Raw genomic sequence first — 17131 nt, forward strand, 5'->3', positions numbered from 1 at the left:
AGGGTTTCCTATGCCTATCTGGCTCAGATTTTGAATAAAAAGCGATTTTTCAATAAAATGGCAGTCAACATGGCTAGTGTCGCCATGGCAATTTTCGAGCGACAGCTAGTAGCCCTTTTCAAAATCAACATTAATTATGGACTTATATAAATTTGTAATAGTTTACTTTTATTTAATTTACCTACAATAGTTTAATCTAAGTAAGTATTTATTATTTTATCAAGAAAAATAAAGAAGTAGTTCTTTTTGATTTATATTAAGCTGTACGCACACTGGTGCGCTCACGGCCGCGATCACAATCTCCACGCAGCCGCGGCCAAGAGTTGCTGAAGAAAGGTGTACGCACACTGGTGCGATCACGGCCGCGATCACGATCACGATCAGGGATTTAAGTGTACAAACACTTTATCGCTGCCCTGATCGTGATCGTGATCGCGATCGTGATCACGATCAGGGATTTAAGTGTACAAACACTTTATCGCTGCCCTGATCGTGATCGTGATCGCGATCGTGATCACGATCAGGGATTTAAGTGTACAAACACTTTATCGCTGCCCTGATCGTGATCGTGATCGCGGCCGTGATCGCGCCAGTGTGCGCACAGCTGAATACATATGAGCCGTTTCACAATGGCGCCATCGAGTTTTGGAGACGAAGCGGCCTGGCGGCGTTCTATTCTGCGGTGGCAATCAAATTCAACTTGTCGAGTTTGATCGCGTGATTGCGACCCAACTGATAGGACTTTTCCGTTATTTTGTGTGTTATTTCTTGTTGAAATTTAGAAATGGAGTTAACAGAGCAGCTAATTAAGGCTGTAAAAATACACAAAATTCTATATGATTTATCCGATCTAAGTTACAAAAATAATAGAATTAAAAATAAAAAGTTTGAGACAAAATTGGAGTTGCAATTGAATTGGATATTACAGTTCGTCTACTGGATCTGTGTCTATGAAAGGAATGCGGACAAAAAACATTTAAATATACAGCAATATATTTTATACGTCGACTTGACGAGTACATCACCGCAAATCGCTCCGCCCACTCATGTTATTGGTTACTTGCAAATTTGTCGAATTTTTATTGATGGGACGCGTCGTCTAATTTTTTACGAGAAACATCGAGAGAATATCGTTTCCCCTCTCACGGATACCCCGTAGCCACAGAACGGACAGACGTACTGTACATATGTATACATTTTTATTGTTTAATTTTAAATATATATAAGGTAAATAGTAAATATTTAAGAATGTTTTTTTTCGGTATACATAATTCACATTTTTAATTTGTACCTATGTATACCTACAAGATGGCGCACTACATATAGGTACGGCGGTGAACGTGAACGCGTTTGGTGTGTGCTAGAATGATGGCTCATGTTATCGCTGCCCTGATCGTGATCGTGATCGCGGCCGTGATCGCACCAGTGTGCGTGTAGCTTTATGATGACTTGTAGATATATTGGATTTTCTATAAAAAAGCCAATTAAGGCAAATTCATTTTCTTTAATTCCAACGACAAGTTTCTGCCTAATAGGTTTTTCATATAATACACTATCAGCTCCGTGAAATAGGAAAAGTAGTTTTTCAAAAGGACGCTTGTCAAGAAAATTCCTATTTGGATATCTTTGAGCATAAACCCTTCAGACCAACAAGCAATTGTCCTCAGAAAATAAAATCACTAGTAACATATCCATTCCCTCCGCAAGCAGATAGTGCTTTATTTTTCTTGATAATATAATAAATACTTACTTATTACCCTTATTGTAGGTAAATTAAATAAAAATAACCTGTTATAAAAAGTCCATAAACTAATGTCGATTTTGAAAATAATTGTCACTAGTAAATTGCCATGGCGACAGCAGCCATCTTGATTACAATTTTGTTGAAAAATTGCTTTTTAATCAAAATCTGAGCCAGATAAGTATAGGAAACCCTAATATAGTTTGCATGAGCATTTAAATCTGCTACGACTTATTTAAAAAATACATAGTGTTGCATTTGAAATAACGAAGTTTTTATGTAAAATAAATATATAAAATAGACCAGCCATTTTTGACACACACACACACACCTATACACGTATGACCATATTTGTGACAACCGTGCAGTAAAGACATTTGTGGTAGCATCTCTATTTTTGTACGAAATGATACGAACTCGCTGTCCACGACCTAAAAATATAATTTATATGTCTATACACTCCACCGTAAGAAAGTTATTGGCATTTATTAATTGTGGAAACCTGTTCCACAAATATTATAATTTTAGAATGTGTATTTGTGCTACCACAAATACCTTGCACCATAAAAGTGTGTAATATAGATACCACAAATATACAAATTTCAACTTCCTGTGAAAAGGACTCCACAACTATTGTCGAATGTGAGTAATTATCAGTTAACCTTTTAATATAAAATTTTTAGTAATTTCCGTGTAGCTACGCTGATTCAGAATTAGTGTTTGTGGATGCTACATATTGCTATTTGGAATCAATATTTCCGTTCAAGCAGCTATATTATATTATCACATATTTACCGAAAAAAAATCGTAACGTACCATACGATCGAAAAGAAAAACGGTGTCAAAGACGGCTGGGGAATGACAATCAATAATTATTATTATGAGCGAGGTCAAGCCCTAGATCTCCATTTACTTGGCCCGTACTATTCTCTATTTTTTCATGGCGCTTACTGCCAATTGACTTTAAGAACGTTGTAATTTATTTTTATATTAGTAAAAATTATTTTTTAATAATGTAATTTAAAATTCGAGAAAAAAAATACTTTTTTGGAAGTAGATTTGTGAGTCTGGAAACATTCAATCATTTTTTAGATGTTAGAAAATTAGTATTAATTTTTGATAAGTTTTATGTCAATTTTTAGAAACTGGCGTCTAGAGATTGACCTCGCCGAAACTAGCAACTATTATCATTCCCCAGGCGTCTATGACGCCGTTTCTTTCGATCAAACGGTATTTCTAACCCATTGTTCACAAATATTTAGCCAATACAACTAACGATATAAAAAAACTTTCACTCAGTGTGTAAGTAGGGTTTCCAATTATTTAAAATCCCGGAATAGGAACCTATAATCTTGGAATCAGGGGATCAGAATGAGAAATTTAATCTAAAGAAATATTTAATAAAAAAATGCAGCTACATAATATATCAAAAAGAAAATGAGGAAAGAGCTTTATTAAAATAGAATAAACAAAGTAATTTTCCATATGTAGTTAGTAAAAAAAAATAAAATTCTTGTTGCAAAAATAATATAGCAAACACGGAAATATAACACTTAGATATTGACGTTCGGCTTACAACGAATTCGGCGGACCGTCCGCGCGTATGTTTTTTCAAGATAGCTCATCCGGACGTAACATATGCGATCCATGTGAAATTATGTTCATTTAAATTCATGGAACTGGTGGATGGTCCGCGCGGACGCTCCGCTCCATCTTAAAGCCCTGTAATGGAACTCGCGGACGGTACGCGCAGACGCTTCGCTCTATCTGAAAACGCTGTAACAGCGCTTTCAGATATTTTTTCAAGATAAGATAGCCCAGGGCCATGTAAGTGAAATATTAAAAATGGTTCCAGCAAAAGTTTCCCAATTATGACGGATGATGGCGCTGATCGTCAAAATTTTTGGACAGGGATTTTGCTTACCGACAATACGACGTGAGCTACGACCGGACAGGACCAATCAGAATGAATGATCAGTCTTTCTTGGACATTTGCCGCGGGAGTGTGTGTTAATTTCTGTTGTGATAAGTGTGGTTGTGTTTGCAGTTTGATTTTTCGGTTTTGATATTATGTTAAAATTAATTTTGAAGTATTGTATCACCTGTTTTTATGTAATAGTACTTTTTTAGTTCTATGATCTGATATGTTATGATTTGTTAATGTTTGTTTAACAATGTTATACCAAAGAGGTTATACTTAATATACTTATCAATTTGCATAGCCTAACTTTTTTATCAATAAACTTTGTAGATTTTCAGATTATTTAATTCCTTTTGTTTCCGTTTGTAATTTTATTTTTAAGACATATTATGTGATTGTTTCACATAATATGTTTTAAAAATAAAATTACAAATAGAGAGAATAAAAATAATTAAAATAAAAAAGTGTATTTTACAATTCCCCCCGGCCCCGCACCCCTTTGGCTAACCTATAATGTCAGCTATGTCGAGAGATGGCGTTACGAAAATGGAACCGATTTATTACAAGGAACTTGGGCTTCTTTTTCGTTAGTATATTCTGTGAGATAGCCGTCGACGATCTCATCCGGACGGAGCATACGCGCGACCCATGTAAAACTGTTCATTTGAACTAGTGGAACACGCGGACGGTACGCGCGGACGCTCCGCTCCATCTAAAAGCGCTGTTAGTATAAATAAAATATGATATTTGAAAGACTAACTCGAATCATTTTAGATTGGGCATTAAAATTTTTCGACATTTTCGGAATCCTGGGATTTAATATCGGTATTTCGGGGATAAATATGCACCGGGCACCCGGTTTGGTAACCCTAAGCGACCGACTATCATATCATTTAGAATATGTTCGGGATTTTCCTCTCGGTACATTTTAATATGTTATGGTAATAATATATAACTAATATACAGTATGTCTCCGGATTGTCTTTACAAGAGGAAAAACATATTTATTATTAATATTTTGAGAAAAATGCATTCTTAATAAAAATTTTTGCTTGTTCTAAAATGGTTAATCCCGTTTGAAAATGATAAACATGAAAATATCGTTGATTTTTTCTAAGCCCTAAAAATGAAACCGAGTTTTTATGGTAATATAATTTAGATTTCATTCTTTGATAGATGGGTATTATTAATTTTGGTTAATGACATATGTTTTGCTATTGTTAAGGTATCACATTTTCCGATAACCATTATCATCCTTTCCGTAGCATTCAACTAAATAAATTTTGTGTTTCTTTATCATTTTAAAACGCAAAAAATATGACGTTAATTAAAATTCTATCAATAACAACAAAGAACGAAAACCATAGAAACGCGTTTTGATTTTTAAGACTTTAAATTCAACCATATTTTCAGTTTTTTTTTAATTTTCTCTAAAACGGTATGGAAATTTGGAAAAGTATAAACGGGATTAACCATTTTAAAACAAGCAAAAATTTTTATGACGAATGCGTTTTTCTCAAAATATCAATAATAAAAAAGTTTCTCCTCTTGTAAAGACAATCCGGGGACCTACTGTATAATTAACCTTTTAATAATATATTATGATATAAGGGTGTTCCTCAATGAGATTTAGAGGCGACTATTGAATTAATTTTCCGCCAAAACGATTCTAGGAAGCTTGTCCACTCTGTATCTCAGTTATCAAGTTGATAGGTTTAGGAACTAGTTTCTTGTGAAGTTTTTTTTCTTAAAATTAACCAATAATTTTCCTCGTGAACCCAACTATATCATTAAGAAACACCCTATATATATTTTTATTAAATATTCTAGGATTTACTATGTAGTTTTTTTGGCGCATTTATATTTATACAAAGGAGTACCTGAAAGACAAGATAAAACCGATCAAAATTGAATTGTTTTAAATGAAGAAACTCATAGCAGATATTGATTCTAAAAAAAATTTTTGATTTGATTCTAATCAAATTTTTTTGTAATTTTTCATTTTACGTACCATACACTGATTCAATTACTCTTGAATTATTTATGTTTGAAAATTATATTTTTTTAGTATTTTTTAGATTTGTCTATACCATTAAATATTAACAGCCAAACCAGGTTGTGTCTATGTTCTTATATCATTATTTAAAAGTCTTTCATAAGGCACACGAACTGCTTTTCAAAATCTGAAAATGTCAATTTTCAAATGTAATTAATTAAAAACAGCACAATTATTCATAATATTAAGTTAAATGAATAATACTTATTTTTAATTAAAATCATAATATATCAAAATACGGGGTGCTCCATTTAAAAATGCATTTGTGTTTGTCCATGCGCAGCTAAATGATTGAAAATCTACCTTATACAGGATGGCTCCTCTCATACGCCGCGGAAGCTCCAAGGAGAACGGTAGTTTATATCGAAATGAGATTTTGGCATCAAAGTTATGTTTTTTCTAACGGAACACCCTATATATTAATTGATTTTTGGATTCTAGCAAATAAAAAATAAATGTGAGTTTCATTAAAGAATCTAAGGATTTTGACATATTTCACATTTTTTTCTAACGAAACACCCTATATATTAATTGATTTTTGGATTCTAGCAAATAAAAAATAAATGTGAGTTTCATTAAAGAATCTAAGGATTTTGACATATTTCACATTTTTTTCTAACGAAACACCCTATATATTAATTGATTTTTGGATTCTAGCAAATAAAAAATAAATGTGAGTTTTATTAAAGAATCTAAGGATTTTGACATAGGTATTTCACATTTTTTGAAAACGAAGAATTTTAAATTTCGATAACAGCTACATAAAATTTTAGTTGATCTTGTATAGCCTGATATTTTTTACAGTAACTATTGTATGTTAAACCAAATTGAAATTTGACTCGAAAAATTATACAGTGAAACCAAATTAATATGGAACATTAGCCACTTTTAAAAGCAAGTTACTCCTTTATTTTAAAAGGAACATCCAGCATATTTTCCCGGTGTTCAGTTGGGAATTTGTATATCTTCAAAATATTATTAAGGTTGCCAACCCCTTAGACAAAGATTTTCTTAGAAATTTTATTTTTTATGATTTTACGTCAGTAAATCTTTATTATTTGAAGAAATCTAGGGTGGCTGTGTGATACTACCTTTTGTTAATTTAAAAAAAAATTAAAGATTGTAGAGTAAAATACTCAACGGTAATAAAAAGAGATACACGTTTAAAACATATTTTAATTATGACAGAATTAAAACTAGACATAAACCTATAATTATGTGACAAAAATGAAATCAAATGCTCAAAATGCTTCCTTTCCTGTTTGCATACTACTAACTGCATAAAATAATTGTCTTTTCAAAAGGATCTTTTCATTTAAAAAGGCATATGTGGAGTTCTGCCTAGAAGAGCAGCTACAATGATTTCTCTCATGTTGTCGACAATAGTTGGTCGAGTTTTGTAAACACTGTCTTTAACATATCCCCATAAAAAAACCAGACTTGATAAAATCAGAAACATTTAAGTATTATATTAATTGGTGAATGCACACTGCAAATACAACCTAACTTAAAAACACCAACTAATAGAATGATATCAATTCTCTCTGATGTAGGATAAGTTTGCATTTTCGGCAAATTTCTGAGAAATTTTTTTGTTTTAACTGACACAAAATGATAACTAGTTGTTAAAGTTTGATTAATTAGACAGCTATGTTGAAGTAACGTCAGACATATCAGAGCCACCTAGATTTTATCTTAGGTGGCTATTTTACACCTAAAAAATAAAGATCTTCTTAGATCAAATCATGTAAATGAAAATATCTAGGAAAATCTTTGTTTAAGGGGTAGGCAACCTTAATAGTATTTTGAAGAGACATGAATTCTCCATTGAATATCTGAATAATACATTGGGTGTTCCATTTAAAATAAAAGAGTAACATTCTTTTAAAGGTGACCAGTGTTCAATATTAATTTTGTCTCACCCTGTATAACTTTTTGGATCAAGTTTTAATTTGATTTAAAGTACAATAGTTAATTTAACTATATATTAGGCTATACCAGGTAAATTCCAATTTAGGTAGCTTTTATTGTAATTTAAAAATTGTTCTTTATTTCTAGAAAATGTTAAATATGTCAAAAACCTTACATTTTAGTCATATTTCTTATAAAACTCACCTTTATTTTTCTCCCAGAATCCGAAAACCGATTAATATATAGGGTACATACATATATAATACATTACAAAAAATACAACTTTGATATGTAACTTTTTTTGGGGACACCCTGTAGAAGTCTCTATATTTTTAAAAAGTGCTCTGAATTAAACTACATATGCTCACAAAATTTCATTTCAATACAAACTGTCGTTCTCCTTAGAGCCTCCGCGGCGTATGAGAGGCGCCACCCTGTACATTCCCAAATATTTCTTAAAAATTTGGAACGCAACAGAAAACATAAAAGAATAGAAATTAAATATGGTGTGTATTCTGAATCGGTACGTTTCGGGAATGTACGCATCTAAACATCGGATTTACCACAAATATGAGTGTGTATAAAAATGTAGATGGCGCTGCGATACAGGGAACTTTAGGTTACCACAATTCTGAAAGTGTGTGATACCAATAAATATTATGATTTGTGGAAACTTACACACGTAATTTTTCGGATCTAGCCGACCAGACTAATTTTGACCCGAGGATATCGAATTTGCTATCAGAAAATTGTGGTATACGCGTGTATGTATACCATAATTGAGACGTATGTCACAAATACTACTACTGCACACACAAGGTGTCACAAATATGGTCACACATACACACACACACACACAATTTTTTAGTAAAGTTTATTTCTCTGGCTTGAAAATCAGCACAAGAATTCATTCTGAAAAGTAATGTACAAGGTGTTGACAAACTTTTTATTATAGCGTATCTTCTTTCTAAATCCTCTAATACATCTAACCCATCTCAATATAGGCCAATCTCAATATCACCTGTTTGCCGACATTATATAAGCTCATCTCAGGAATTCTGTGATTATTCTGAACATTATGACTGAAGAGCAGAAGGATTGGAAAAGAAATGTACTAGGATGCAAAGAACAACTAAACATTGACGCCGTTATTCTTGAACAGACCCGAAAACTATGTCGCAATATAAACATCGCAAACATCGACTACAGAAAAGCGTTCGATACTATACCTCACTCATGGCTACTTCATGTGTTGGAAATTTATGGAATCAATCGTGATATCATCAAATTTCTGAAAGACACTATGATTCAATGGTCTACCTCATTGCAAATTACACAAGAAGAAACACAAATTAAAACCAATAAAATACGCATACAGAGAGGAATATTTCAAGGTGATTCGCTATGTGCTCTTTGTTTTTGCCTAGCACTTAACCCAATATCCAACCAACACCCTTAAAAATACAAAATATGGCGTCAACGTCAAAGGAAGCACGAACCAATGCAGAATCAATCATCTATTCTACAGGGATGATCTCAAATTATACGCTGCCACTAGGAAACAACTTGATAGTATACTCGAACTGACTAACAACCATCTTCCGAACAACCTACATGACCCGATACCGTGTCTCTCGACAATTTAAAGTGTATGATCACTGTAAGAGAAATAACATATTGGCAAGTGAACAGAAAGGTTGCATTAGGGAGTCTCAAGGGTGTAAAGAACAGTTACTGGTGGATTCTGTCATTATACGATAGGCACTACATAAACAAATGTCTTTACATTCTGCTTATATGTATAGACTATTGTAAGGCTTTTGATTAGATACCGCATTCATGGCTGCTGAAAGTTCTAGAAGTATACAAGATATCACCGCAATTAATCAGAATGATGGAACACTAATGGCTACTTAGGAAATCAAACTAAAAATGACCCAGATCAATGAAATGTCGGGCCCCATTCGGATTTGCAGAGAAATATTCCAGGAGGACAGTTGGAGTCCTCTGAGGTTTTGCTTAGCTCTGAATCCACTATCTAGAATGCTAAATAGTTCTGCAGTGGGATTTTCACTAAAATGCCCTACTCATATCCAAATTATATCGCAGCTGATTTATATGGATGATATAAAAGTTTATGCAGGAAGTTCCAACCATCTTCAATCCCTACTAAAAATTGTAAAATTGTAAACTATTTTCTAAAGATCAAGAATGGTCTTAGACAAATGTAAAACTCAAATAATATCTAAAGGTAGACACTAGGTACTGGGGTTTGCGTTACAAGGCGGCAATATAATCGAAGCTATGAACGACATGGACATGTAAAAATACCTAAGGGCACTTCAATCCACTCGCACTGAACACAAAGTGTTGAAGCACAATGCCACAGAAAATTATTTGAAGAGATTAGAAAATCTTCTCAAAATGAAGCTCAGTGAAAAAAATCTTATTAGTGCCATAAATACATATGTGATTACATTCACATTTGGTTTACAGTTTACATTTTCATAAAACAAAAATTCGTATTCTTCATATCGTCGGTGAAATGTGATAAACTGCTAACTCCATTATTCCTAATTTTACAGGAGAGCAAAAAACGGTACAAAAAAATACGTACACATGTAGGAAGTATTTTCATGCGTTAATATGATAAAGAGGTAAGAATTTTATTTGCTGGGGAACAATAAAACTCAATATTTCGTGTTACATCATTTTTTTCAGACACAATAGGGAGATAGCAGATATTCCTCTTGCAGAAATAAGAAATAAAAATATACTTCTGGGGATAGCAACCTTTATTGGTTGAAATTTTGAAAATGGAATTGAATATTACCCAAACTGATTTAGAAATAATCAATTAAATTTAAAAAATATGATATTCACATATATTTATAAAATCGTCGGCCTAACCAAATCGAATACATTTTTAATACATTTATAAAGAACTGAAGTAGCAGCATTTTGGACTTAATGAATATGAAAATAATTTAAAAATTAAACTTATAATTCTTAAAAGATATGGTAGAATCCTTCCATTCTTATCCTAATTTTTATACAACGGTAGTAGACCGAGCTTGGAAAACAATGCGTGATTTTATTAAATTTTTATTACTTTTCTCCTTATTTTTTTAATTTTTATAAAAATTATGTATCATTTACGTGGAAAAACGTTGAAAAAAATAAGACTGAATAGGTATTATGGAAATTCTTGTACAAGTAAGTAATGACTAGTATTTAAACTATTTATAACACGCCGATGAATTGCTCGTATATAGAGAATTTCGTTTTTCTCCTTACTCTTTACGGATACCCCGTATTTACAGAACGGACAGACGCAGGGTCGGACTGACTATATTATATATAGTACATATAACTAACTATTAGGGGGGGCCCCAGCCTTCGCGGGCTCCCTTTATAGTTCATTATTTATTCTTAACAATATTTGCATTTGCATTGCATTGATTTACCTTGGATTTGGGTAGTTCCCTGTTTTCTATACAGGGTGAGTCTTAAATAAGTGCAAATATTTTCAGAGCTAGTAAATCTCGATAAAAGGAACATAATATTTTCTCTTTGCCGTTTTTTTCAAATAAATCCATAACAACTGAGTTATTTCACTTTTAAAATTTCCAATTTTTTGCTATAATTTTGAGAACCATTGGATTTTCTTTCTTGTAAATTGAATCTACTACCTATGTTGCCATATTACAAACAAAGTATGTTTTTAAACTAAAAATTAAAAAATTTCCAATTTTTTTTTTAATTCCAAATTTTCAAAAAAAAATTCGCGCAAAAAAAATAATTTTCGTGTGTCTTAGGTCGAAATATACTACCCTAAAAATATTTGCACTTATTTAAGACTCACCCAGTATATAATAGGAAAAAATTGACCAAAACGTAAAGCGAAAAAAATACGCAAAAAAATCCACACGGGCCCCTCCTTCCATTGCCACCCAGGCCCCTTTAGCCTAGTGCGACTCTGGATCGACGTACTGTATACTCTGTTTTTTTTTTCTCAGGTAAGATTTCGACAGACGATGGCAGAAGAAAAGCAGATGACGTCCCATACCAATCTATTTATTTTACTAAAAAAAGTTTCTAATAATTTTTAAGTTAACTATGGATGGGTTTAAATATAAATCCGTCGCATGCGTCGTGTCTTATTGTTTTTAACCAGTTTTATTGGTTTATTTAAAAAATGACAGATCGTATTTCAATTTTATTGGTTTGACGGAACGATGAACGACAAACGGACGCCGACACGTATGAATTCGCCTTTAGATTTTTGTAATTTTTGACGCTTGTCAAAGTCAAAAATTACACAATATATTATATATATATATATATATTATACAAATTTTGTGTCAACTTTTGTCAAATACCCTGCGTTTTGGAAGATGATGCATTTTGATTCGTATTATTACGTGTGTTTTGTGTCTTTTGAAGTCAAGTGGAGGAAAAATCGAGTGAAAATTAACTGTAGACCCAGAGCACAGTTTATGGTTAATACTCGCTGCCCAGGCAGAAAGTCTTATAAACCAATGAAGTTACCATCGATAAAGTTTGTATACCATCTCGTCGTAGATAAGTGCATCTCATTTATGGTAGAAGGTTTATACTAAACACATACTAAAAACTGGAGTAGCTGTAAAATATCGACATCACACGATTTTAGTACTGCAGAAAAATAATGTCAAAGTACTGGTTTAAAAAAATTAAGATTAAAGTTAATTAATCAACCTTTAAGGTATAAAATTTGGTAAGTGTTATTATTAATAAAATAGTTTGTTTTATTTACGTTGTTTTATTTATTCCTGTCGAATATTACACATATGTATATGTACATAAGTTATATTGATAAATATAATCATAAATGCGGGAAGTTTCATGAAGCTTGAAAGTAAGAAATAGTTCTTTTGTGTCTTGTTCTTGTTTGTTTTGTATTAACACATACCGTTTTTTGTTAAATAAAATATCTCGATTACCTTTTTTCAGTTTTAGACAGTTTTTTTCACAATATTTTGAAGTAATCACTTGTCAGTCAAATTTTAAATATATTAACTTCCTGCTATGCGTTCTAATTCTACCAACTTATTTCTTTTTAAAATAAAATAAACTACTTTGAAATTAAAATGACAGACACATCTATCACTGTCAGGGATCTTGTCGTTGGACAGACTATACTAAAGAAACATACAGGAGATAGCAGAATTTCGGTGGCTATTTCAGATCACTGGGAGTTAGCAGATATTATTGAGTTAAAATAGCAAATTTTCTCTAATGGGAAAAAATGAATTTTCTTTCCCTACTTATACAGTATTTTTTTCTCTTTCTAATGGTATAAAAAACTTATTAACGTAAAAAATGGAGTTAGCAGGATATCACGTTTCACTGACGATATGTACTTGTTGGTATAGTCAGTTGGCTTAAACCACGAAGATGGTTTGATGGAGATCATTAAAGAATAAAAGGTCTTTTAAACGAGCTTTAGTTTCTTTAAATCGGCCAACCTAAACCAGAGTTATCCTTATTGTAATAAAAGCAATTTTAACCTTCCCCACCACTTTATTTTATGAGATAGACCAAGATATGCTATAACAAAAAAATTACAAATTTCTCGATGATTACAATAGCAGTATTTAAAATACCTGTTCATCTGCATATGTTTGAGAGAAATCCTGTTTTCTATTAACAATACAATGAAAAAAGTTTTATAAAAATTGCTTCAAAGAAACTGAATTTCGATGTTTGTATACCTCAAGGGTTTAAGGCACACCATATACAGGGTGTTTCAAAACAAATGCGAAAAACTTCAGGGGGTGATTCCTTGTTCAAAATAAAAGGTAGTTTGCTTTATAAACGTTGGGTCAAAAGTCCACCATTAGGGAGATATCGCGGTACAAAGATGGCGGAAAAATAATGTTTTTATTTTTTATCTTGAAAACGAAAAGAGATAGACTAATGAAATTTTACGGAAGCATTACTGTTATGAAAACACATTTTCTGGTAATTTTTTCACTTTTTTAAAATGAGTGGAAGGGGTTGAAATAAACTACCCCTATCATTCCTGTTAACGAAATTTAAAGAAAAATCTTATCAAACACATGCAAAAAAAATTAATTTTGATAGTTTAGTTTATTTAGAAACTTTTTTTATCTCTTGTGTTTTTGATAAAACTCACCGATTTGAAATTAAAAATAAAATGTAAAGCATTACATGTCAGGACAAAAAACATTTTTAGATAAAGAATCTAGTGGGCAGCTGTAATTTTTTTTAGGAAAAAAATCTAGTCGGCCGCTGTCACTTTTAGGATGTTTCTAATATTGTTTTATTTGACATTACCCTACTGCAATACGTCATTATCTAGATTATTATTATTATCATTATTATCACTAGATTCTTAATCTAAAAATATTTTTAGTCCTGACATGTAATGCTTTACATTTTATTTTTAATTTCAAATCGGTGAGTTTTATAAAAAAAAATACAAGAGATAAAAAAAGTTTCTAAACAAACTAAACTATCCAAATTAATTTTTTTGCATGTGTTTGATAAGATTTTTCTTTAAATTTCGTTAACAAGAATGATAGGGGTAGTTTATTTCAACCCCTTCCACTCATTTTAAAAAAGTGAAAAAATTACCAGAATGTGTTTTTTCATAACAGTAATGCTTCCATAAAATTTCATTAGTCTATCTCTTTTCGTTTTCAAGATAAAAAATAAGAACATTATTTTTCCGCCATCTTTGTACCGCGATATCTCCCTAATGGTTGAGTTTTGACCCAACGTTTATGAAGCAAACTACCCTATTTTGAACAAAGAATCACCCCCTGAAGTTTTTCGCATTTGTTTTGAAACACCCTGTATAATAATATAAACATTTGCCAATTACCGCCCATCAATAGAAAAGGCAAAACTTCAATAATTATAATTTATTTTTAAATTTTAAATATGCGATCAGGATTTATTATAGAAAACTATTCTTAAATCAATTGTAAACTAATTTTTGAAAAAGTTGTGTAAATATTTGTTTGAACTACTGTTTCTATGAAATAATAATAGCCTTTATGACGTAAATATTGACAAAAATATTTATATTATTTGTAGTACCCTATATTTTTAGATATTTGGTGAGAGAGAAAAAGAAATTAGGGAAAATTCGCCGACATCGAATATACTATTAGATTCGTTAATACAGGCTGATAGAAAAGTATATACTAAATATGCTGCTTATACCGATTTCGTTACCTTTGCTTTTGCCGTAAGTAAAATTTTTAATTTTTCCATATACATACTACATCCCTGTTTAATATGAGAGATTAATTATTTTATAATTTTTTAATACATTTGTAAATTTTTTGATATATTTATACCTAGTCAAAATCGTTTTTAAACCTTAAACCTAGGATATCATGGTTGGCCAATATTCTCCTCACTATGATTTTGCATTGCTACTTTTGCTCAGTACTTAAAATCAGAGAGGGGTATATTTTATCTAAGTATTTTTTAAGCTGCTCTAAAATCGAGTATTTACTGCAGTTTCTCACTTTCTAACATACTTAAAAGCAATTCTGAAATGATAAAATTTCTATTAAACTAGGACTGAAAGGTTTAGAATTTGAATAGCGCCCCAGGCATTTTAGTTTTTATTTTAATTTCAATAATTATATTGTATAAATAATTAATATAACCTCTAATATTCATTATTCATATATTTCTTGTGTATTCCTTAGGCGGTTGATACTAGTGGCAATACTTTAGCATTCCTACTGACTCTCTTGGGCATGCATCCCGACATTCAGGTAACTAAAACATATTATAAAATTCACTAATGTAGCATTTGCACTCTTTGGAAATGTTTAGAATAAATTACAAAGATTAACACGGGTTTTACATGATTCAGCTTACTAGTTTTACAATGAAAATATCTCCTTCTTAACAAAATACTACTGGTTCTTATTCTGCCTTCTTCTTGTTCTATATTTTTCTTCCTCTATTGTTTCTTCAACGAGCACTATAGACTTCTTTATATTGGTCGATAAATAAGTTTACGGTATACCTGTTTTCCTTAAATATATGTAAATTGTAAAGTAGGTACATGATTTATTTTCTGTTTATGATTAACGTGTTTCAGTTCAATCAATGTTCAAGGTCAAAAATAACACATATTTTTTACTAATCATTACAATTACGAAGGATGTTTTCTTATTAACAAAGATACAGTTTAATTATATTAAAGTTCCGTGGTCAAAGAAAAACATTTTTAGTAACTAAGGAAATAAAAATCCTTGGTAGATAACGTTCCTAATATTATATTTATCAATTATAATTTATGTTTAAACCTTTTTTATAACGGAAAATTATTTCAGTCAATAACAAATCGGTCACAATAATATACCAGTACTAGCGTGTACCAGCGACTTCGTTCGCCTCGAATTAATCATTTGTAATGGTAATGATAAAGCAAAGCAAGAATTTCCATTAACATACAAACTGGATAAAATTTTCTCACATTTATATCAACATGAGAAAAAACAATATGGCGGTATTATTATATAACTTGGTAATATTTGAGGGGTAGCTTCATCTCGTTGGAATTTGACTTTCAAAAAATCCGTTTGCCAAAAATAAGTTTTTTACGTCAAGCAGTTTAAGCAGAATCGTGGTTAAGAAATTATCCAACTTTTTGGAACACCCCGTATGATTTTTTAAAAAAATTCTAAATATGTAAAAAAACCAAATAAATTATGCTTGTCCAAGCGTTTTCCCGAAAGACTAACCGTTTTTTAAATAACAAATATTGTAATATTTGAGGGGCGTTTTCACCCTCTTGTTCACCCTCAGTTTGAGCAGAATCGTGATTGCTCAATGGTAATATTTTATGAAACACCCTTTATAAATTTATAAAAAATCTTAAAATATGTAAAACAACAAAATAAAATATACGTGTTTAAGAGTTTTTCCGAAAAACGCACCGGTTTTTAAATAAAAAATATTTTAATATTTGAGAGATAGTTTCACCCCCTTAGAATTCGAGTTTCGAAAAATCCCTTCTTATCGAACCTCTACACCAAAAGTCAATCTGTTTTCCAAAAATCAGCTTTTTACGTCAAGCGCTTTAAGCAGGATCGTGATTAATCAATGACCAGATTTTTCGAAACACCCTGTATACATTTTTAAAAAATCTTAAAATATGTAAAAAACAAAATAAAATATACGTGTTTAAGCGTTTTTTCGGAAACTTGACCGTTTTTTAAATAAAAATATTGTAATATTTGAGGGATGGTTTCACCCTCTTGGAACTGGAATTTCGGAAATTCCCTTCTTATCGAACCTCTACACCTTAGAATTAACCTGCATGCCAAAATTGAGCTTCTTACGTTGAGTGGTTTGAGCAGGATCGTGATTAATCAGTATGTCAGTCACTCAAGAATTTTATATATTACTATAGATATTATTAATTACTAATATCTTAGAACAGCTAGAGGTTACGACAGTACGA

At 31.3% G+C, this 17131-nt stretch overlaps 1 protein-coding gene across 3 annotated transcripts in view; it reads left to right on the top strand.

Annotated features, from left to right (window-relative positions):
- The window catches only part of LOC115886878 (cytochrome P450 4C1-like), a 52083-nt gene that overhangs the window by 25057 nt on the left and 9895 nt on the right, over window positions 1-17131 (top strand). For all 3 annotated transcript variants that reach the window (XM_030906202.1, XM_030906203.1, XM_030906205.1), the window contains 2 exons: window positions 14753-14890; window positions 15363-15431. In XM_030906202.1, coding sequence (XP_030762062.1) covers window positions 14753-14890; window positions 15363-15431 — 207 coding nt within the window. The remainder of the gene's footprint in view (window positions 1-14752; window positions 14891-15362; window positions 15432-17131) is intronic.

Source organism: Sitophilus oryzae, unplaced genomic scaffold (assembly GCF_002938485.1).
Source record: "Sitophilus oryzae breed Bouriz unplaced genomic scaffold, Soryzae_2.0 scaffold_499_pilon_pilon, whole genome shotgun sequence".
Taxonomy (NCBI): domain Eukaryota; kingdom Metazoa; phylum Arthropoda; class Insecta; order Coleoptera; family Curculionidae; genus Sitophilus; species Sitophilus oryzae.